At 39.1% G+C, this 20,771-nt stretch overlaps 3 protein-coding genes across 6 annotated transcripts; 2 read left to right on the top strand and 1 right to left on the bottom strand.

Moving 5' to 3' along the window:
• Nucleotides 1–225: 225 nt before the first annotated feature.
• On the top strand, nucleotides 226–5,184 carry LOC102229909 (toll-like receptor 1). Its single transcript, XM_014470190.2, has 2 exons — nucleotides 226–403; nucleotides 2,137–5,184. The coding sequence occupies exon 2, from the start codon at nucleotides 2,144–2,146 to the stop codon at nucleotides 4,550–4,552; it is 2,409 nt and encodes an 802-aa protein (XP_014325676.2). The 5' UTR covers nucleotides 226–403; nucleotides 2,137–2,143; the 3' UTR covers nucleotides 4,553–5,184.
• Nucleotides 5,185–5,278: 94 nt separating this feature from the next.
• Nucleotides 5,279–13,764, bottom strand: ints10 (integrator complex subunit 10). 3 transcript variants are annotated; one of them, XM_023328554.1, is made up of 19 exons: nucleotides 13,229–13,764; nucleotides 13,080–13,147; nucleotides 12,896–12,999; nucleotides 12,314–12,453; nucleotides 12,145–12,226; nucleotides 11,914–12,054; nucleotides 11,660–11,834; nucleotides 11,312–11,481; nucleotides 11,088–11,227; nucleotides 10,795–10,948; nucleotides 10,585–10,667; nucleotides 9,542–9,697; nucleotides 8,465–8,573; nucleotides 7,605–7,684; nucleotides 7,326–7,488; nucleotides 7,101–7,194; nucleotides 6,193–6,261; nucleotides 5,547–5,709; nucleotides 5,279–5,427 (listed from the first exon to the last, which is right to left on the bottom strand). In XM_023328554.1, the coding sequence occupies exons 1-18, from the start codon at nucleotides 13,355–13,357 to the stop codon at nucleotides 5,553–5,555; spliced, it is 2,214 nt and encodes a 737-aa protein (XP_023184322.1). In that variant the 5' UTR covers nucleotides 13,358–13,764; the 3' UTR covers nucleotides 5,279–5,427; nucleotides 5,547–5,552. The 3 variants fall into 3 exon arrangements, with proteins under 3 accessions (XP_023184322.1, XP_023184321.1, XP_005795346.1); XM_023328553.1 differs by having other exon boundaries at nucleotides 5,279–5,709; XM_005795289.3 differs by lacking the exon at nucleotides 6,193–6,261 and having other exon boundaries at nucleotides 5,279–5,709.
• A 691-nt stretch (nucleotides 13,765–14,455) lies between these two features.
• Nucleotides 14,456–19,610, top strand: slc25a51 (solute carrier family 25 member 51). 2 transcript variants are annotated; one of them, XM_005795463.3, is made up of 2 exons: nucleotides 14,456–14,593; nucleotides 16,828–19,610. In XM_005795463.3, exon 2 carries the CDS (start codon nucleotides 16,882–16,884, stop codon nucleotides 17,815–17,817), a length of 936 nt encoding a protein of 311 aa, XP_005795520.1. In that variant the 5' UTR covers nucleotides 14,456–14,593; nucleotides 16,828–16,881; the 3' UTR covers nucleotides 17,818–19,610. The 2 variants fall into 2 exon arrangements, with proteins under 2 accessions (XP_005795520.1, XP_023183874.1); XM_023328106.1 differs by lacking the exon at nucleotides 14,456–14,593 and adding an exon at nucleotides 14,600–14,735.
• Nucleotides 19,611–20,771: the final 1,161 nt, after the last annotated feature.

Raw genomic sequence — 20,771 nt, forward strand, 5'->3', positions numbered from 1 at the left:
AATTATTTTAATAATTAAAGAAAATAGAACTGAATGTTCAAAAGCACCAAAATAATCAGATTTCAGTATCTTTACTGTCTTGTCAAGAGGCAGAAGTTTCTTTAGTCACTCTGTTCTGTAATTAGAACAGGAAGTGAAAAAGGGATGTGAGAGAAAAAGCACAACTGGTTAGAGAGGAGCTTTCGTTTTTATGCTTCCCATCAATGTGGCTATTTAGTGCAACACTTTTACAAATAAGGAGCAGAAGCCAATCCAACAGTAGAGCTGATGCTCATCTTTTGAGAAAACATTTTTTGTTTTTTCCACCCATTTTGTGAAAAAAACTCAATTTTTTTCCCCATCTTGGAGAATTCAATCTTCTGTGACTAACATTTGGATTAAAAAACATCTGAAGCTAGCTGAGGTTTGTGCACTCTTTCCTCTGTTTTTACAATAACATGCTGGTTGAATCTTGTTGTATAAAGTGCTATTAATTTGAACTGTTTAGTATATTAGTTTAATTACCAGGAAGATGTTGAAAACGCACAGAAAAGGATTAGGATTATTAAACCACTGTGACTTGCAGAAGTTTTCACAAGATTTGAACTTTTTCAAGGAACAAGCAAACTTCATTTTGGTGAAATTTTATGCAACATAAAATTCTAAAAAAGGGTGTTATGTATGTGTATTTAACCCTAAAATTGAACACTTTCAACCAAATTCAAATGCTATAACAGCTATAGTGTTTTGTGTTATGTCTACAACGGCTTTATACATTCAAACTGAAGTTTTTACCAAATTTTTCTTTGTAAAATAGCTCAAGCTCAGTGCGACAGGACAGGACAGAGAGCTTCTGTGAACAGCAGTTTTTTTTTTTAGTCCTGTCCCATATTCATAATTGGGTTTAGTTCTAAATTTTGATTGGGTCATTCTAACACACACCAAGCTACAATCTAAACCATTCCATTATAGCTCTTACTGTATATTTAGGGTTGTCAACCAAAATTCACTGTATATCCAGAATGAAGAAAATCATGGTTACATATATAGCTATAAGGTTTAGAAGATTTTGGTCAGTACCAATAATGTTTGCTACAGAAGAACTTACTATGATGTCATAACTGCAAATAAATCCCTGTAATGATCATAGTATATAGCCCTGATACAAGTCTATGTATAAAAAATTATGTTAAGTCAATGATTCATTTCTTTGAGTGTATTTGACTGATGTGATAGTTTCTTTAAGAACAATTCTGTGTATTCCTTTTTTATTCATTACAGTGTTAGTTTTCTGCAGGTGAGACAATAGCGTCCTCTAGTGTTACTAGATCTTGCTAAAATGAAACCATGTATCAGTCAGATTTGTGTGCAAATATATATATATAGAGAGAGACAAAGAGAGAGAGAGAGAGAGAGAGAGAGAGAGTCTGTGAAAGTTGGGTAGTAACTAGTTAGTTACATTTACTTGAGTAATGTTTTGGAAGAAATATACTAAAGGGTTGTATTATCTGATCCACACCAACTTTAGTTTATTTAAAGGTAAAATATTCATCCCATATAATCTTACGTCAGGAGAGACACCTCGGCTTGCGTCTCAAAGCAAATAACCTTGACTAAATGCATCATTACAGTATTGTTTTACATTTACTTGAGTAATATTATCACAAAGTATCTGCTCTTACTTGGGTAATATTATGCTGTTTGGTTTTGAGAGTTCTGGTGTGTAAGCTTGTTATTTTTTCAGTACTGTTAATTTTGATATTACATATTCACATATCCAATGATGTTAGAGAAACACAGACTTCCATAGGATGAGACGTGTGCACACGATTGTATACAAACTGCACCTTCCAGTATTTTCTGAAACAAGAATAACAATAATAATTAAGACCATAAATTACTTTTCTTCCACTTCACAATTAAGGACACCTTTGTTTTGATCTACAGGAGAACCAATGGGATACACTAATTGTAACATGACAATATTTGAAAAAGTTCAAGTTGGAAGTATTTTTTTGTTTGTTTCAAAAGGCATTAAGTAAAAACAGGATACATCAAACATTTCTCCTACATTAAAAACTTTAATCAAGGTGAAGTAAGCAGATGTTGCAGGGACACTGTCACAGTGGTATTAATCCACATCTCCCATTTCTCCAGACAGGCGATGGGGCCCTCGACTGCATTCCTCTGGGCAGCGGCCGTATTGGTGGTGCTGCAGATGTGTAATTCATCCCATGACAGCATCGTAGACCGATCTTCTAGAAACCTCTCCTCTGTCCCGACAGACCTGCCTCTTGATGCAGAATATATCGACCTGTCATGCAACCATATACAGCAGCTCCACAAAGGGGACTTTAAAAACACAACCCTCCTTCGGTTCCTGAACATGTCGTGGAATGGTTTGGAGCTCATTGACACAGAGACGTTTCATGACACGCCACTTTTAGAAAATCTGGATTTGTCACACAACGTGCTGAGGAACCTGTCAGACCAACACTACTTGTCATTTACAGGGAATCTCAGAGTGCTGAACATGGCATGGAACAAGTTTGAGAACATGACTTTGGGAAGAGAGTTCAGTTTCCTAAGAAAACTGGAGAGTTTAACACTAGGAGCAAAAGTCATCAGTTTGGGGGATTTCAAGAACATCGCTAACGTGACGTTATACTGCTTGACCTTTTCTCTGGAGGAGGAACTTGATTATGAAGCAAACAGCTTAATGGATGTTAGTGCTGAAAAAATTCAACTAGATCTAAATGGCAGAGAAATACCCCAAAATGAATTGTTCGCTGATGTGTTGTCATTCTTTGTAGAAGTCGAAGTCAGGAATATAAGTGGGGGCTACCAATATGTAAAAATGCAGCTTAGTAAGAGAGCCATAATATCCACTCGCAGTCTTTCCATGAATAACATTGTAATTGATTGGAACGATTTAACTCAAGTAGTAAATGCCACTCTGTACACATCCATTGCCCATCTGAGCGCCTCTGATGTGGCAATAAATAACCCCCCATTCATAGACACCCCTCTGACAGAGACATCTTCAATGCAGTCCTTCACAGTCTCACGAGCAGTTGTAACCTCCTTTTTTTTTTCTCAGGAGGCCTTGTACAACTTTTTCATCAATCTGCCAGTAGAGCACTGTGCAATCGTAGAGACTTCACTGATTCACATGACATGTCCAAAAAAACAGAGCCCCATCCTTGAATTGGACTTCTCTTTCTGCGCGCTGTCTGATTCCGTCTTCTCCAGATTTGAAGGTCAAGAAATAGTCGAATGCAAGACTCTGGGCAACGTACAAAATCTCTTTCTGGTAGGCAATAATCTTAAGAATCTTCAAGTAGTGAGTAAAAGGTTGCAGTACATGAAATCTCTGCAACATCTGGACCTCAGTATCAACTCCTTTGTGTATGACGGTTCCTTTGAATGTCTGTGGCCACCGAGCATCACTGTTATGAATCTTTCTTCTGGAGGTCTAACAGATAATGTTTTTAAATGTCTACCAATAGGAGTAGAAACACTGGACCTACAGAACAACCAAATTTCTGTAATACCACAGTTCATCCTCAAACTGCAAAATCTCTCTTCTCTGAATCTGAATGCCAACAGGCTCCGTGACCTGCCGGTATGTGATGACTTCCCAAAAATGACTGAGCTTCTGCTGAAGTCAAACTCCCTCCATGCACCTTCACTGATAAAGTTGAAAAGCTGCCCTAATCTGAAAATCCTGGACGCAAGTGACAACCCATTCACCTGCACCTGCCCTCTGAGGCACTTCATTCGCCTTGGCATTCAGACTGAATATGAGAGTGGCCACTCAGGTCTTGAACTGTTAAACTGGCCAGAGAGTTACCACTGCATCTACCCGGAAGCAGTCAGGAATTCCACGTTAGAAAGCTTCCAGATTCCTGAGATCTCTTGTAGCGCCAGCCTTCTGGCAGCCACCATCCTGGTTCCTTCAGTGGTACTGATAGTTACAATTTTCTTTCTGTGCCAACGTCTGGATGTGCCTTGGTACGTGGGCATGATCTGGCAGTGGACCAGAGCCAAACATCGAGCAAGAATGCGGCAGCTTCGACCCGAAGACATGGTGGGTATTGAGTTCCATGCTTTTGTGTCCTACAGCCAGCACGACTCAGACTGGATGAAGAATTTCCTGCTTTTGAACCTCGAGGGTCCTGCAGGGGGGCTCAGAATCTGCCACCATGAAAAAGACTTTGTGCCGGGGAAAACAATTATGGAGAACATCATCACATGCGTGGAGAAAAGTCGCCGCTCAGTGTTTGTGCTCTCCGCTCACTTTGTCAAGAGTGAATGGTGCCATTATGAGCTTTACTTTGCCAGCCATCAACGTCTTTCTCAGGGGTCGGACAGCATTGTGCTCGTGCTGCTTGAGCCTCTGCCCCAGTATCTGATCCCATCCAAGTACTACCAGCTTAAGTCTATGATGAACCGCCACACGTACCTGGAATGGCCTCAGGACAAAGCCAAACACAGGCTGTTCTGGGCTAATCTGAGGGCTGCTCTGCAGACTGACCTGCCAAGTAAACTGGTGTCAGAAACAGAAGAGTAACTCTGTAATTACCCAGATGAGTTTAGCTGATTGTTACAGTAAGATACAAAAGACCACAATAAATGTATGGCAAATATATCCACTTTGGTCAGATTCTACATAAAGAAAAAAAAGTTGGACAAACAGAGGGACTAAATGAACAAACAAATTAATAGATGGATGAACAGATTGATTCAAGGAACTTGTAAATAATGGTACAAGGAAAAAGGGATGGAGCTACAGATGTTTCCCCAAAATGTGTTTCTTTTTCAATACTAGCCAGTCCTACAAAATATATTGATCAGATTCCGTACTTTTCCGGAGTGCATATGAGCACTAAAGGAAGTGTGAACCGGACAGTGTAATAAAAAGATTTACTTGGACTACCACAGTGCTTTCCAAGGTGAGCATCAGGGCCAAACTTAAAGCCATGAATCAAAACAGCTGTGAGGTGTTCAGGTGATAATGGAAAAGCATATTTATCCTGAAAATGTCAGACGAGATAAAAAAAAAAAAGTCCTGTGTTGCCTTCGCACCCCTGTTTAATTGATTTAATAGAAATGCTTGCTGGTTGTGATTGTGAAAAGTCTTTTCCTGTTATTTTGTTATAGTAGAAAAGTTTGGGAAAGACTATGCTTAAGCACTGGTAAAAATGTGCAGGTTTTACTTTCTGCTTCTTTTTTTTTCACGTTGAAGAATTACATTTTTATATAGATATGCTTGCATGACATGAAATAATGTATTATCTGCATTTTAACCAGTCAGACATTTAATGGCAACATCAATATAAACATACAATCTGATAAAAACAATAAAGAGTATCAAAAAGCATTTGAGTCTTTACTCGACATCAACACCTACACAAAATGTGGGAAGGTTGTGGACATTACGGTTCTCTAAAAATGACAAAAGCACAACGGACACCCAAATTTATCCCAAACTGACTGAGAAGAGAACATTTCAATTGTATAAGTCCAACTGCACAAAATTTGTGCAAATAAAAAAAGACTCTGACCAGGTGTTAAGGAAGAGACTGGATGATGATTATTTTCTCATTAATGCAGAAACGGTGAAGCACACTGAGTAGATTTTCTCCACAACGTGACACCTGCCTCTCCATGGCCAGGCGAAAATCCTCCTTCACTCCCTTGGTAATCCCTCGAGTCACAGTGTGGTGTCTGCAGGATGAAAATGATTTAAAAAATAAACATACACATGGTCAAAAATATATTGATAGACAAAACTGGCATTAATATGACAAACACAACAAAAACACAGTCATGGTAACATCATGTTGCTTCTTTCCTTCCACACACAGATAAGACAATTTACTTTAAACCATTTATGTTGAGTATTATAAATAAAAACGCTATAAAAACATGTCCACAAATGGAATGAGATTGCTATGGACTGTAAAAAACTAAACTGACTGTGCAAAAACACAGACATCATCCTCAGATAACAACATTGATGACCACAGAAAAGAGGGGAAATGAATTAAATTAACAAACAGCAACAGGAAATCAAAGAACAATCAACTCTTGATGCAAAATGTCCCAAATTAAAACTGGGGAGGGGATGACAAGCCTTAAAGCTGGGAATGGAGAAAGGGTGACTGGTGTGGGCGGGATGGGGACTGTGGGAAGAGGGGCCTGGGGTACCTGTCCATTGTCTGCACCCCTTGGAGCAGAAGGGTATTTAACTCCACCCCCAGGGCGGGGCTAGGGTTCCTGAGGGACAGCAACATTCAACAACTCTGTCAGTGAGAGTTAACTTAAGAATCCACAACTGCTACAGCAATGAACCAGAGAGAGTTTAAATACTGCTTTATAGTTTAGCACATACAGTCACTTACAAAAATATTAACAACAGCTGAACATTTTCATATTTTGTTAGGTTACTGTTTCAGACATCAATGTATGTTTCTGATAGACCTGAATAATTGTGAAATGTAGGGAAATGATGATGGAAGTGTGGTGTGCAGATGTATTCAGTCTTCCTGGATCAATCCTTTGGAGCAAATCTTTTGGGGTAGCTTGGAACAGCTTTGCAGAGCTAGAGACTCTGCCAGAGTCTCAAGTCTTTTGCCAAATCTAACAAGGTCTTTTAGGACGTCTTGTACTAAGCTCAATACATCTTCACATTACCTTTGACCAGCTGTCCTTTCACTGCTAAAGAAAAACAGCATAATCACATTTCACTGGGGAAATGGTGTGTGCAGGGTGAGGTGTACTGTTAGTTTTCTTCCACACATAGCATTTTGCAAGTAAACCAAAAAGCACAATTTTCTTTAACTCCACTTGTATTTATCAGACTTCTAGTAGACCTTTGTGAAGTTTGTGGTTCTAATGAGAAAAAACGTGAAAAGGTTAAACGTGTATGAATATTTTTGCAAGGGACTGTTCTCCTATCTATAAGTTGGCTCCATTAACAGTTAATTTAGTCCAAAGCAACAATTTTCCCCACAGGCCAAGTCTATGTAGCTAACCTGCTTTCTTTAAAAACAACAGAAAGGGGAAGTGGAGAGTCACCATGCAAACTGGAAAACTTCCCTATGGTTGCCCCTTACTTAATCAGCATTCCCTGATTAGGAAGCAGCTCCAGCTGAATTCTCCCTCCCTCTGGAGTCCGCAAGTATGCAAACTCCTCCAGCATGTCGATATCTGAGTGTAATAATGAGTTTAAGTAAACCAACATACCGGACATGACAGAAAAGCTGATGAGCAAACAGGCCATGCAAATGTGTCCTTATCAACTTTGACCGTATTGTGTTTGCAGTGACAGATAAGGATACTGGTGACATAGTTAAAGAAGTTCTCATATTGGAAACTCCCTTGTTGACAGATTTTATCAACAGCCTTTAAGAATAGCATCTCTCCCTGTGGCCAGTCATGCTGCAGCAGCACCACCACGTGGCCGAGAGACAGGTCGTCACGGCTGTCTGTGAAGGCTCTGAGCTGGTCGATCAAAGAAAAAGAAGAAAATGAATCAAAGCATCTCATTTGAAAGAAATCAGTGGTTGTCACTGATTTAAATAATTCATTTAAAAGATTCTACTAATTCTACTAAGTACCTTAAAGCAAGCAAGCATCAGCTGGAGACAGAAAGGTAGCACAGCTCTGCTGGTGCAGGGAAGCAACCGTAGGTCATTACCTAGTTTAGGCAGATATAGAAGAATTGTTTGGATGAATAATTAACTAATTAAACATTTTCATCACATATTTAGCACTTCCTACATTAGAACCATTATTTTAATTTACTTATGAGATACAATATTCAACTCCTAAATGTTGTGTTTTCATAAGCTGAAACAAAGGCTTTAAAACACGAGTGTGTACAATTAATCTGTACAATGTGCTCTAATAACTCAGTGAATTGAGTTACTGAAATAAATGTAATTTTCTATAATCTAATTTATCGAATGGTTGTAGTAGTACAGAATTTGAACAGACATTTCAGGACATAAATCCATCTTCAACAAGGAAGTAATCTATGTTGTTTACAAGGCATAAACTGTTCACAACAATGAAAGTATATCAAGGTTCTACAAACATCAGGTTAAAACTTCCTCTAATACCATCCCTTATCCTCTCAGTGCACACTGTAGATTAGCTGAAAAGATGAATATGTTACTTTTTATCCATTCTTACAGAAAATAATATGAATAGTGAAAACCACTGATATTCATGGATTTGGAAACAAAAAAAGCCTTACTCTTAAAAATAGACTTAGTAAGCTATGGGACGGGTAGGAAGTCGTTTTAAACACATCGTGATACATGTTTTTGTTAAAAATATTGGTGGTAATACTGAAAACTTGTGTTATTTTCAGTCAGAAATATTCCACCAATAAAACGATGGCCTAAACTCCAATAGAAATTCAGATTGGAACCCACTAATAAACAGAATATGTGGATAAAACTATAATGCTTACCTTTCCTGGTCTTGGATTTGATTCTGCTCAGATCTTCTGGTGCTTTGGTCAGTTCTTGGTTTGGGGGGACCAGCCCACTCACCACATCTAGGAGCTTTTCACAGGCCATCTGATCAACAAAATACAACATAATGTATATAAAGATGCAAAGGCTCATTAAATTAAACACGAATTTTTTTTTTCCTTCATCCATCCATTATATAACACGGTTATTCTTGTGGGGCTCGAAGGGGGCTGGTGCCTATGTCCAGCAGTCAACAGGCGAGAGCCAGTATACACCTTGAACAGGTCGCCAAAATTTACTAATATTATTGCCACCACATAATTTTATACTATTGTACAAGCCCAAGTGACATTAACACATGTTTGGCACATATGTAATATGCTGAGCCACTTAGACTAAATCCACACAGCAGGGAAATGCGACCTATATCTGACCTTTTCAAGCTCTTTCAAATGCTAAAATCGGTTCTTTTGTGACTGCACTTCAAATAGGTCACAAAATGTGGACAAATCAAAAACTACTTGAAATATAGTGTTCTATTGACCTCTGAAAAAATTAAAACGTTAACTTCCAAAATGTTTGCCGAAACAGAGATTTTCGTACAAAAAAAAGATACCAAGTGCACCAACAGGAAAATTTTTACCAAATGGATGACAATTCCCATTATAATCTCTGATTGTTACGCTTGTAATGTAATTGTGCATTATGTACGTTTCTCAACCAAAATTTAATCTTGTAAACATGACCTTAAAGAAGTAGTTTTGACCTCTACTGCCACCTTCAGGTCAAATGCTGGTAGTTTTCTTTCTAGGACAAAGTACATGGCACTTTGCTGATGAATTATTGTGACATTAAACTGGTTACATATTAGCTCAATGTACCTAATAAACACAAAGTTAAACAATCAACTTAATACAAAATAAAAAAAAAACCTTTCATCCAGAGCTTAGAGCTAAAAGATGGTAAGACTGAAGACTGAATGCATTTTCTGTCAAATTTTTGAACTAACCCATGTATGCTTACCAACATGCACCTGAAACACTAGTAGAGTGAAATGGTGTGCATATGTTTACCCTGTACTCTCCCAGTGCATAGTGGCAGGATGCCTGCTGTATCAGGGCCCTGTGGTGCTCCAGGCTGGCCTGGCCTGTGGGGCTCTGCTGTGCAGGCTGAGGCTGCTGCACTGACGCCATCTGATGCAGGCTGGAGACGGCCTTGCGATAATGGCCCTGGGAGCAACAACCATATGCAAACAAAATTAGTACAGACAAATAAATGTGGTAAGGCAGACACGGAAAAAGATAAACAGATATATAATGAAGCAAATATGTTTATCTACTTAGTGTAACCAGTCCTCGTAATTTATTACATTTGCTCTAGTCACTACACAATATTAACATTTAAATATATGTCTTAGTTGTGAGTTAAATTTCACTTAATTTCAATATGTCTAAGGATTTCTGACACAAATGGCAAGCTAAATTCAGAATCTAAGATCTTTTTAAACAGTTATGACTTACATTAAGACCTACAGGAATTTTGAAAAATAATAACAACTTAATCACCAAATAACAATTTATTTATTTAACTTGTCACTGATTACTTAAGTTAAATAATCCCTAATAAAGTTAAATCACTGATTCCTTGGCATGTGTGACAAGTGTTTTTTTATTCATGACTTAATGTCTACAGTAGTCAGTAAACTGTTCTTTTCCAGGGTTCATTGCTTCCCTACATCGTGGGACTTGTAGTTTTGTCACAGCAAACAACAAATTCTTCAGCAAGAACTAAAAAATTATACAACAAAACAATGCTACCAGAACATATCTCAACCACCCCCAAAGAATAAACATATCATGTATATATAGTATAATGATAAACAAAAACACACAATTAAGACTTAAATACATTTAATTTAAAAATATTTCATATTTTTGAAGGCCAAAAATATGGATTGAACTATTGAATTAATGACTTTTAGGAGCTTGCAGAAATCTTGATATTAAATCAATATATCTGCATTTAAAAGTAACAGAAGATCATAAGCAAATATGCTGCAAGTAAGTTCAGAGCAGCTGACAAAGTAAGAGTACAAGGTTTTGAGCAAGATCCTTGCCTGGTGTATAATCATGTCAGAGAGGAAAATTCTGAACCAGAGCCAGCTTTCTGTCTTCCATGCCATACAGATCTTCTTGAACTCTAAAAGACATCAAGAAACAAAGTCAATTTAAACAAATAGTGATTCAACTGTTTGATCTTACGAGCAATCTGGGTGAAGAGATTATGGAACCCAAAAAAACCACAGGAATCCATTAGTGGTGCTTACCAGCTTCCAGACCATCGTGAGAATGGAGCAGGTCCCAACTTTCCCTCGCTGTACGGAAACTCTCCAGTGTTTCTGACCAGTTGGGCATCTCTGTCTTGTTGACCAGAATGTGTCGGCCGCGGCCTTTCCCTAAACCTTCTTCATCATCGGAGCTCTACAATAATTTGTACAGAAAAAAAAATGACATTACACCATGAGTGTGTTTATGTGCTCCTTTAAGTGCTAAGACAGCATTTTAAAGAAATATACCAATCTTTCTTTGTTTTCTAAGAGAATCTCAAATCTGTTCTGACCATCGTTTTCTCTCTCCCGTCAGCCAGTTTGCGTTTCTTATGTGCATGCTTCAGCGTTGCTCTGTCCACCTCCACATCACTGTACACCGAACTCAAGTCCTCCACCAGGATCCATGGTCCTGAAGTCATTGCACCAACCCCTTCAAAAAAGACATGCACATATAAACTTATAAGATGATAAAGAAACACAGCAAACTTTAAGTGCTTTGAGCACAGAGACTGACCCTGGAACAGTGACGGTTGTACAGCAGAGACATAGAGGAAGGCACTGCGGAAAAGGACGAGTGCAGCACAAATGACCACCTGACTGCAGTAGCGGGATCTGGTTTCTCCTTCAAGACCAGGCAGATAGCGACACAGCTCTTTCACTCTTTGCAGCATGTCAATATAACTCCTAGCACACACAGACACAAGGAAATCATATTTTATCAGTTACATAAAAACTTTCATCCCAAAATGTGTTTTCCATGCAAACACACCGCAAGAGTCTCTAGAAGAGTAAAATGTTTATAAATCAGACATTTACTGGATATTTTTCATGATTTTCTCTGAGTGAGTCAAAGAGAGTCTACCTTTGTCCTTTGTCTCCCTGCCACTCACAGCGAGCACCAACGACAGTGACGATATCAAGCAGCCTCTCCCAAGGTTCTGCAACTACTGACGATTTCTCAGACAGGCCATCAATCACAAACCGCTGGGAGCCACGAGACACTCCAGGAGACTTTAGAGTTGCACCATCTTGGCTACCTAAAGAATACAAGGCAAATAAAAATGTAAGAACATAGAAACTATGATAGACCTGCACAATTTTGCCAGGAAGGTGTACCTTGTATCTGCACATCAGATGAAGGTCCACGGGCAACATAACTGATGTAGAATTCAGCTGCTTTCAGGATATATTTCTGCATTAGGCTTGCAGGCAGACGCATGTCCATGTTGTTTATGACCAAGGGAAGCACATCACATACTGCAAAAATAGAAAATTGTGTTAAAAAAATTAATGCTTCTCCCTCAAATGGCTTGGAATAAATGAATATCAATCATAACAATAACTGACCAAAAAGTTTTCTGAAGCAGTTGACAGGAGACTCCACATTTTCTGATGCCTCTGCCTCCAACAAAGTCTCTCCTAAATTAACCTAACAACACACAGCAGACCACTAAACAGGTTACACTGGATTCACATCCCAAAACATCAAGAGTTTCTGGAAGGTGTTATTACACACCCCGTGCTGGACGACAGATTCTGGAAAGCGTTTCAGAAGGAGCAGCAGCATCTCTGCCTTCTCCAAGGTGTTGAAGCACTGCTCTGTGGCTTTCAGCAGCATCTCACACTGCACACGACCAGGCAGCGTCTCAAAAAGAGCTGGGCGAGGGAAAAAGACAAACACATATGGTTAACAGTGCTATATCTTAATAAGAATCTGTGAAATAACTTTTTAAAAAACTACAACAAGCTTAAATAATTTTGCAAAGAAGAACAGAAAAAATCCTCAACTTTCCATAACCTGGTTGGTACTTACCCCCAAAATACTACAAAAGCTACAAATGCCACAAAAGGCAGTTCTTTAAAGTACTGATAGAATGTTTAATAGGTTCTTAGGACTCTTCTCAGTATTTCAGTGTAAAATATATAAAAAAGAAAAAACTTAAAAGCATCTATTATTTTCGTTCCACTCTTCAATTATCTACTACTTTATGTTAGTGTGTCACAAAAGTCCCAATGAAAGCAGTTTATTGTGGTGGTGTGACAAACTGTGATAAAAGTTCAATAAGTATTCCTATGTTGCAAGGCATTGTTCTCTCACCTCTTAGAAATTGTGCATGTTTGTCCTGAGAGTCACTGCGGAGGGCAGCTGTGATGACACTGATCTCACGCCACACAATCGGCTGATCTGGAAAGTTTATGAACCTATTGGGGGAACACATGGTTGGCAACTTTTAGCACAGGCTGGACATAAGGTGGTAACTGAATCCCGTGCTGTAACTCACATGTCATACAGCAGTCTCCCAGCCGAAGCTGTCCTCTCTGCATTGCGTTCAATGATGTACATTTCGTACTGTAAAAACAGCAAGCGAACTGAGCTTCTAAGCAAACATGACAGATGTACGTTTTGCTAGAAATGGACGCTTAATATTACCTGTATGTTGAAATCTGTTGGGTATAGGGTTCTGGCTGTTATTAGCCAGGCTTTGGCCGCGCAGGGATCATCAGAAACCAACTCCCGGGCTCTTTTAACCAAAAACTCACAGTCTTTTTGCGCCGACATTTTATTAATCTATTATTTTTCATCAAATTAGACTAATAAACAAAGAAACCACACCAGCAGTCAAGACTGAGGCGTAACACACGGATTCTCCACATGCGCAAATACATTAAGGGCTGTATTAAAGACGAATAACGACATATAGCCGCTCTCTGCAAAATATAAATAAAATACTAGCAAAAAAAAACGTTATTTAGCTAGCTATAGCTACCCGATTTAAGTTGATATCTATGCAATAACCAGCCATACAGAAATGCTAAATTAGAAATATGTCTTGCATAAATATAGAAAGCAAATAATACACTTAGAAAATAATAAAGCATTAAAAACCACCGTGAGTTAGCCAAACAAAGCTAAGCTAGCTTTGATTTAGCCTAGCTAAATAGAAGAAGGCTAACATCTTCTTCTATTTGTTTAAAGACAGTTGGAATTGATTCTGAAGGTGTCCCACCGCCACCTGCTGTCCAATTCGCAGACTGTGTTGACAGTTTTATAATTTGACGTCAGAACGTACAAGTGATTCAAAAAGGCTTCAGTTAAAACATTTACACACATGAATATAAAATAATTTATAGAGAAATATTTGAAAACAAGTGTAGAAAGTCGAGGTATTAATATATAAAATCACACAAAGAGTTATTTATGGTGCAAACAACTGAAATAACAAATTGATCTTTAAATTAGGAACTCCAAATCTCCAAGTAACAATACTTGCAGTTGAACTAGAACTACCAATTTAATCCATTTTCTTTTTCCTTATGAGGGCATGGACAAAACAATAGTTCTGCTTAAGTGTGTCTTTTTAAGTTACAACCCCATCAGTGCCACGGCTGGAACGTTACTATGGTTACAGTAATCTTGCTTTACGGCACACTGCTGTCAAGCAGGTCTACCAAGTTAGCACAGCTAGTCAGCTAGTGTCTCCAAACAGCGCGAAAAATGTATATATGTGCGTCGAACTCACGTAGATAGATTGATAAAGCCATACTACTCATTGCCTATGTCAAAAAGCTCAATTGAATGAGTTTCAAAAGTATAACATTTTATCTTAAATCTGTGTGAGCCCTAACGGTAGATTCAATTTCGTAGCAATGCGCATGCGCAGAAGCTTCCTTGGTGTCACGACACGTACTTCTGCTGTAACTCCAGACACGACCTACAGAGCGTTGGCCTGTTTACCTTGCAAAACCGACCCACCTGTCCAGGTACAGGGCAGCAACCGATCAGCGCACATAGCAGGTAAGCTCTCATCTAGAAGCTTAACTGGCGGGAAGAGGCTACTTTACTGCTTGGCACTGGGAAGCTGTTACTGGAGTCTTCAAAGCAGCCGTCAATCAGCACCTGACCATTTGAACGGTGCCAAACCTAACATGCTTAGCAGGCAGGTATTTTATCTGTGGATTGTGGCTTGTTTTCTGAGCGTTGTCCCAATATTTTCTGAGTATGTATTGACTGAAAATCAATATATGCGAGGAGGCAAGAAAGAGCAGGGTTGAACTAGCTTATGTTGCTAGTATCTAGCCTTCTGTGTGCTTATTGGGATAACCATGATAGCTGCTTATAATTTTCGTTATTATTATTGGCATATAGACACACGAAAGTTACTAATGTTTTTGAATTATTGTAACTGTTTGGGTAGGCCAGTGTTCTCACTACGTGCGTAAAAGGAAAACGAGCGTGACTGGACATGTTTGTGAACTCCTGAGGAATAATGCTTTCTGCATAGAGTGTAGAATAAAGATCCAAGTGTGACACAATATCTGAGTGTGGGTTTGTCTCAGTATATTAAACGGGTTTTCTGTGTAATTTTTTTTTTACCACAGTTGGCACAATGCCTGTAGTTCTATTCTTTAATCAGCAAGCATATAAAGAAGCATTTTGCCAATTGTGACAAAGTTACAGGTCATTTTCGGATATTCAAAGTACAAAAGATGATCCTTTTCAAAAGCAGCATAGCAAGAATTGCAGCATCAACAGTGCACATGTAACTATTGGTCTGAAATTAAAATTGGCCTGTATTTATTCATGGAAAGTAGAAATCTTCAGGGTAAAACACCTGCGTGAAAACTACTGTCATGGTTACTAGTACCCACATGCTGTTCTGATCTGAAACTGTGTCTAAAGATTTTTGACTTGATATTTGGGTGTCTTCATAATCTGTTTATAGATAAGTTAAAGTCATTTTGCCTCTTGTACTTTTCTACATAAAAAAGTGCTTTAAGCAAGTAACTAAATTCACCACTTTTCTAGACATTTATTTTCAAATGTGTTTTTTTTTTATTATTATTTACTGGAGCTGATTTGTTGCTTCTGGAAGAAGGAAAAGTGTGTTTAAAAATAGTTTAAATTGTTAATGATTCATTTAATACTGCACATGTACAGTGCTTTTAGCTCTGTACTTGTGCCGATGCTTTTGAAGTTGTCCTGCCCCTTCCTATGACTTTGGCCCTAATTTATCAGTCCGTTGAGCAATAATCCTTATCAGTGGGCTGTTGAGGCTGCTTGTTTGTACAGGCATTAGTCTGGTTGTGAGAGTTTAATTTCTGTCTGATCATGGTTGTCATGAAATTATTTTATTATTACCAGGTATTCAAAAAGAAACTCGTGAAATAAATCACCTCAAATATAATGAAGCGATAATACTGTTGAAATGTTTTCCAAACAGGTTAGAGAATTTTTTCCAGAGTTGGTCTGTACTGTCCCAGTTTATGTTGTAAAGACGGAGCTTTTTAAAAGGTGTCTTGCAAATGTGTTGATACTCCTTACATTTTTTGTAATATAACAAACTTGTTGGTTTATATTGCAGATGTGACTGGATATGCTAGGCAGCCTGTTGGTTTGTTTTATTACACAAAGTAATGTGCAGCAGTGAAGTGGAAGGAGCAGAATATATGAATTTCAGAAAATGCCTTTTTTTTCTGTCCCTCTTTTGGTGAAAAAAATTGCCACAGCATGATGCTGTCATCACCATGTTCAATGATTAATGCTGCTCAAAGCTTGGGAAATTGTTTTATAGCAAGACTTTGTGTTTCCTACAGCTTTATTCGCAATTGTTCCGCTGTGATCCTTAGGTTTCATTATTGTTCACTGATGTTCTCTAACAAACCTCTGATGTTTTCACGGAATAGCTATACTTACGCTATCATCTATTTACAAATTTGGTGTCCTGTGAGGGCTGCTGGTTGTCTTGAATTTTATTTATGGGTACGACATTAAATGGAGCTGAGTGCATTATCTACACTACACTTTTCAGATTTTTATTTTAAAAAGAAAATATAAAAATACAAAATAAAAACAATACATCATGGTTGTGTGCTTCTTTGTTGTGATTAATGACATAAAATCCCAGTCAAATACATATGTTTGAGGCTATACTGTGTGTAAAAAAAACAAACAATGGTTTAATTAAAATGTTTTAGTTGTTTCACATAAATGTACTTGTTGTAATGTCTGTTTCTATCATATTGTTTCAGTGCTGTACAGAGTTGATGTGATGCCAGAGGATCAGGCAGTGCACTGAGCCTCTCATGGCTGTCAGCACCATGGACTCCGAGTCGACCCGAACACCTCAACCCGGGGCTGGCCTGACAAAAGGAGGCTCCTCCCTGTTGCCTGATGGGATTCTTGGCGCCAAGTTGGGTTCTCATGGAAAGCACTATGTCTGTGGCTCCATGGCAGCCTTTACCAACATTTTGGTGACCTTCCCAATTCAGAAAGTGTTGTTCCGCCAGCAGCTGCACGGTGTGCTGGTTACCGAGGCGGTGCAGCAGCTGCAGAGGGATGGGCTGAGGAATCTGTACCGGGGCCTGCTCCCCCCACTGCTCCAGAAGAGCACCACAGTGGCCATCATGTTTGGCCTGTATGAGGACTTCTCCAGAGTACTACAAAAGCACGTTTGTGGCAGCGGCGTGCCAGAGCTCGTCACACGAAGCTTTGCCGCGGCGCTGGCGGGAACCACAGAAGCCATCCTCACGCCGTTTGAGCGCGTTCAGACTCTCCTGCAGGATCATCGGCACCATGCGCGCTTCAACAACACGGCGCACACCTTCCGGACACTTCTGACCGAGTATGGTGTCCGAGAGTGTTACCGCGGCCTCGTGCCCGTACTCCTCCGCAACGGTCCCAGCAATGTGCTGTTCTTTGGCTTGCGGGGGCCCATCAAGGAGCTGTTGCCACAAGCAAATAACAAGGCAGGTCACTTGGTAAATGATTTTGTGTGTGGAGGGGTATTGGGAGCAGCTCTCGGAATTATGTTTTACCCGCTAAACGTGGTCAAGGCGCGGGCTCAGTCTCAAGTCGGTGGAGCCTTCCAGCCGTGCCGGAAGGTGTTGTTAACGGTGTGGAGGGAGAGGGGGGGCAGCGTAATCATGCTCTTCAGAGGAGCCCATCTCAACTACCACCGCTCACTGATCTCCTGGGGGATCATCAACGCCACCTACGAGCTGCTACTGAAGCTCTTATGAAAGGAGGAATCGACATGATGAAATAGAAGATGTATTCAAAGGGAACGCCGACATGAAGAGGTGGGAGGTGTGTGGAAAGAGAATTGACGACGTGAAGTCTGTGTGGTTGATGTCTGACTCTGTTATTCCAGGACTGAGAGAAAGAGAGGGGCCAGCTAAGAGTGTAAGATAACCACCTGCCATTGTTACTTTTCAATGTTGTAATCATAATAAAATCAAGATGCACACTTTAGCCTTCACATAATTTGTGTCAGGGTAAAAATGGTAAGCCCTTGTTTGGTCTGAGGAGTGATTTTTACAGCATCACTTGATTTCCTTCACTGTTTTGTAGAAAAATGTGTTTCTCTGTATGTGCTATGTGCTGTGGAGTTTTGAAAGTGACATCCCTCTGTTCTGTCGACCAAAAGCACTTTCTCTGTCAAGCTAAATTTCTGCCATTTAAACACTTTTGTGCTTTTGACCATTGAAATGTCCAGAGACTATTTGTCAAGAGATTCTTGGACTTTTGCCTGTTTATTTCTCACTTGCCGCTTATTACAAGCTTATGATGAAAATATTAAATTATTAATGCCTATGAAATTTTTTCACTTATTTTTGGAATAAGACACAAAATATGAAAATGTCAGGGTTACAACTAGGGATGCACCAATTAGTGCAATTGGCTGGTTCTGATCAGCCATTTCTCTTGATCAACTGGTCAGTCATCACCAGGGCAAAATATTCAAATTTTTTTTCATTAAGTGCATCAAAACTCTGATCAGATTTTTCAGTCTTTAACTAGCAAATTACTCTATGATGTACAATTCTGATTAAAGATAACAAATGCTACAAGGCATTAATGGCAATAATCTTGTAATTCCTTCATTTCCTGTTGGAGTCAAACCTACTTGTGATTGTCTTCTGGGAAAACAAAATCAAACTCAATGGATGGGTCAGGTCTCAATGATGAAACCGCTAAAGATCAAGTTAAGACTGATTGGTGCGTCTGTAGTTAATCTGTGGTTTGTTTTTACCTGTTTTCTGAAGTGCCACCGGCAAAGGTTCTTTGAATTTAAACAATCCGCACCCATATTTGCAGTTTTTATTTTTTATTATTTGAAAGTAATTAAATTATATTTAGACTTTGTGAGCAACATGAAAGTATACCCCATAATAATCTTGATGTGCACCTTTGCTCCTTTCAGTAGTTTTGGACCCCTTCTGTAATGCTACATATTCAAACAAGTACTATTGAATGTCCATTCTCCCCAATTGGATTCTGAAACCTCCCTTGTTTTGTCCTGCTGTTATATTCTCCTCTCACGGTTGCTCTCCTCCCTGTTTGTAACATCTGTTGACATAATGGGCTCAGATTTCAAGCTTGAGTAGTTTCAGCCACCACACTACGGTTCTGAGCGTGCCCGACAGCCCAAAGAGGAAAGGCACGTTGCTTGGACATTTGAGAGGCTGAAGATTAATGGCGGAGAGTGAAGACAGGGGCAGAGGGTAATGTTCAGTGGCACAAAAAGCTCAAGCTGCCACGTAAAATGGACCGTTTGGCCTAATTTTTCAAATGTTTTGCTTCTCCTCTCACTCCTCCCCTCAATGTTCAAGGTTACATGAGGTTTTTTTTTTTTCTCCTTTCAAACAAAGGCTTTTGTATTCCAGTTTTACAGAAGAGTTCTTCCTGCTAGTTTTAAATAACTTTGCTTGTAATTGTTCTGAAAGTCAGTACGTTACGTTCAAACTGTAAAGTTATTCACTGCAGATAAATCAAGTCTTTGATATAAATAAAAACGGATCTGTTGCCTTGGTGTTTCAGGACAAAGGAGAAAATTGTTACATTTTCTTGGGAAAAAAATGAACTCGTGCCTTCTCTTTCTTGTTAAAACCGTAACCCTATTTTAATGGGATTTAATGTGACGAACATCATAATGGTGAAGTAGAAAGAAAATACATGATTTGGAATATTTTTTGAAGAATCTAAAACATGCACTTGTATTCAGGCTTTGTGGGTCTCAATCCTTTGTTGCGTCACCTTATGGTTTTACCAGTTTGTCCCATCTAGAGGCTTTTATTCTGTTTGCAAAATGGCTCATTCAGACGGAGTGTGAACTTGAACTTTTCATGCCTTGCCACTAATTTTCATTTGGATTTAGATCTGGACTTTCCCTGAGCCATTGTAACACACAGTTATTCTATACACAGCATTCGACTATAGCTTAGGCTGTATATTGTCAGTAGTCACCCTGCTGACAATACCCCAATCCCATTTCTTTTGAAGCAGCCTCTAAAAGCTTGTCTTATAGGGTCGCCTAGTATTTTGCTCAATTCGTTTAGCAATTCTGATGACTCCCTTTAGTTGCAGAAGAAACAGCATTCAAAGAACACAATGTTGCCACTCAGAGTGGCAACATTAACACGGTTAGTGGTGGGGCTGTGTGCAGGGTGTGCTGTTTTCTAAATATGGGACTTTTTTTTTACAGCTTTTATTCTTTAAACTTTCTTTTTGCAACTCTCCCATGAGTGTCAGATTTGTAGAGTGCAACACCAGAGGTGGCAGGAGTGTCTTGGCTGCTTGTGTGAATAATGCTTCCCTGTCAGGTTAGGCAACTTGCCACTTCTTGGTAGATTTGTAGATTTAGACAGTGCTTGAGATGTTTTATAAGCTAACCTTGATTTATTTTTCTACAAATCTACTTCTGACCTGCCAGCTGCGTTTCTTCTTCCTAAAGGAATTTGTTCCTAATGAAAAATGTTCCTTTAGGAACATTGGTGAAAGCCTCAGGCCTCAGGCCCCTCTGAGGTATTCTAACAAGCCTCACAGGGTCCTGAATAGCTGTAAATTATATTAACTAATTAGATGACTTGTGAAGTCTTTTAAAGAATTGTATTGAGAGGAATCAGTGCAAAGTCGGCTAAATACATGAGAGTAGCACAGTTTCCTTAATGTTTTACAAATATTTTTTCAGGAA

The sequence above is a fragment of the Xiphophorus maculatus genome, chromosome 23, assembly GCF_002775205.1.
Source record: "Xiphophorus maculatus strain JP 163 A chromosome 23, X_maculatus-5.0-male, whole genome shotgun sequence".
In the NCBI taxonomy this organism is placed as follows: domain Eukaryota; kingdom Metazoa; phylum Chordata; class Actinopteri; order Cyprinodontiformes; family Poeciliidae; genus Xiphophorus; species Xiphophorus maculatus.

Excerpts from the sequence above, each read along its gene's own strand:
- LOC102229909 (XM_014470190.2), top strand. The coding sequence starts at position 2,144 with ATGGGGCCCTCGACTGCATTCCTCTGGGCAGCGGCCGTATTGGTGGTG.
- ints10 (XM_023328554.1), bottom strand. The coding sequence starts at position 13,357 with ATGTCGGCGCAAAAAGACTGTGAGTTTTTGGTTAAAAGAGCCCGGGAG. Across the intron at positions 8,574-9,541 it reads ATGCACTGGGAGAGTACAGG|ATGGCCTGTGAAAAGCTCCT; the intron begins GTAAACATATGC and ends TTTGTTGATCAG. Across the intron at positions 7,489-7,604 it reads TGATGCTTGCTTGCTTTAAG|CTCAGAGCCTTCACAGACAG; the intron begins GTACTTAGTAGA and ends TTGATCGACCAG.
- slc25a51 (XM_005795463.3), top strand. The coding sequence starts at position 16,882 with ATGGCTGTCAGCACCATGGACTCCGAGTCGACCCGAACACCTCAACCC.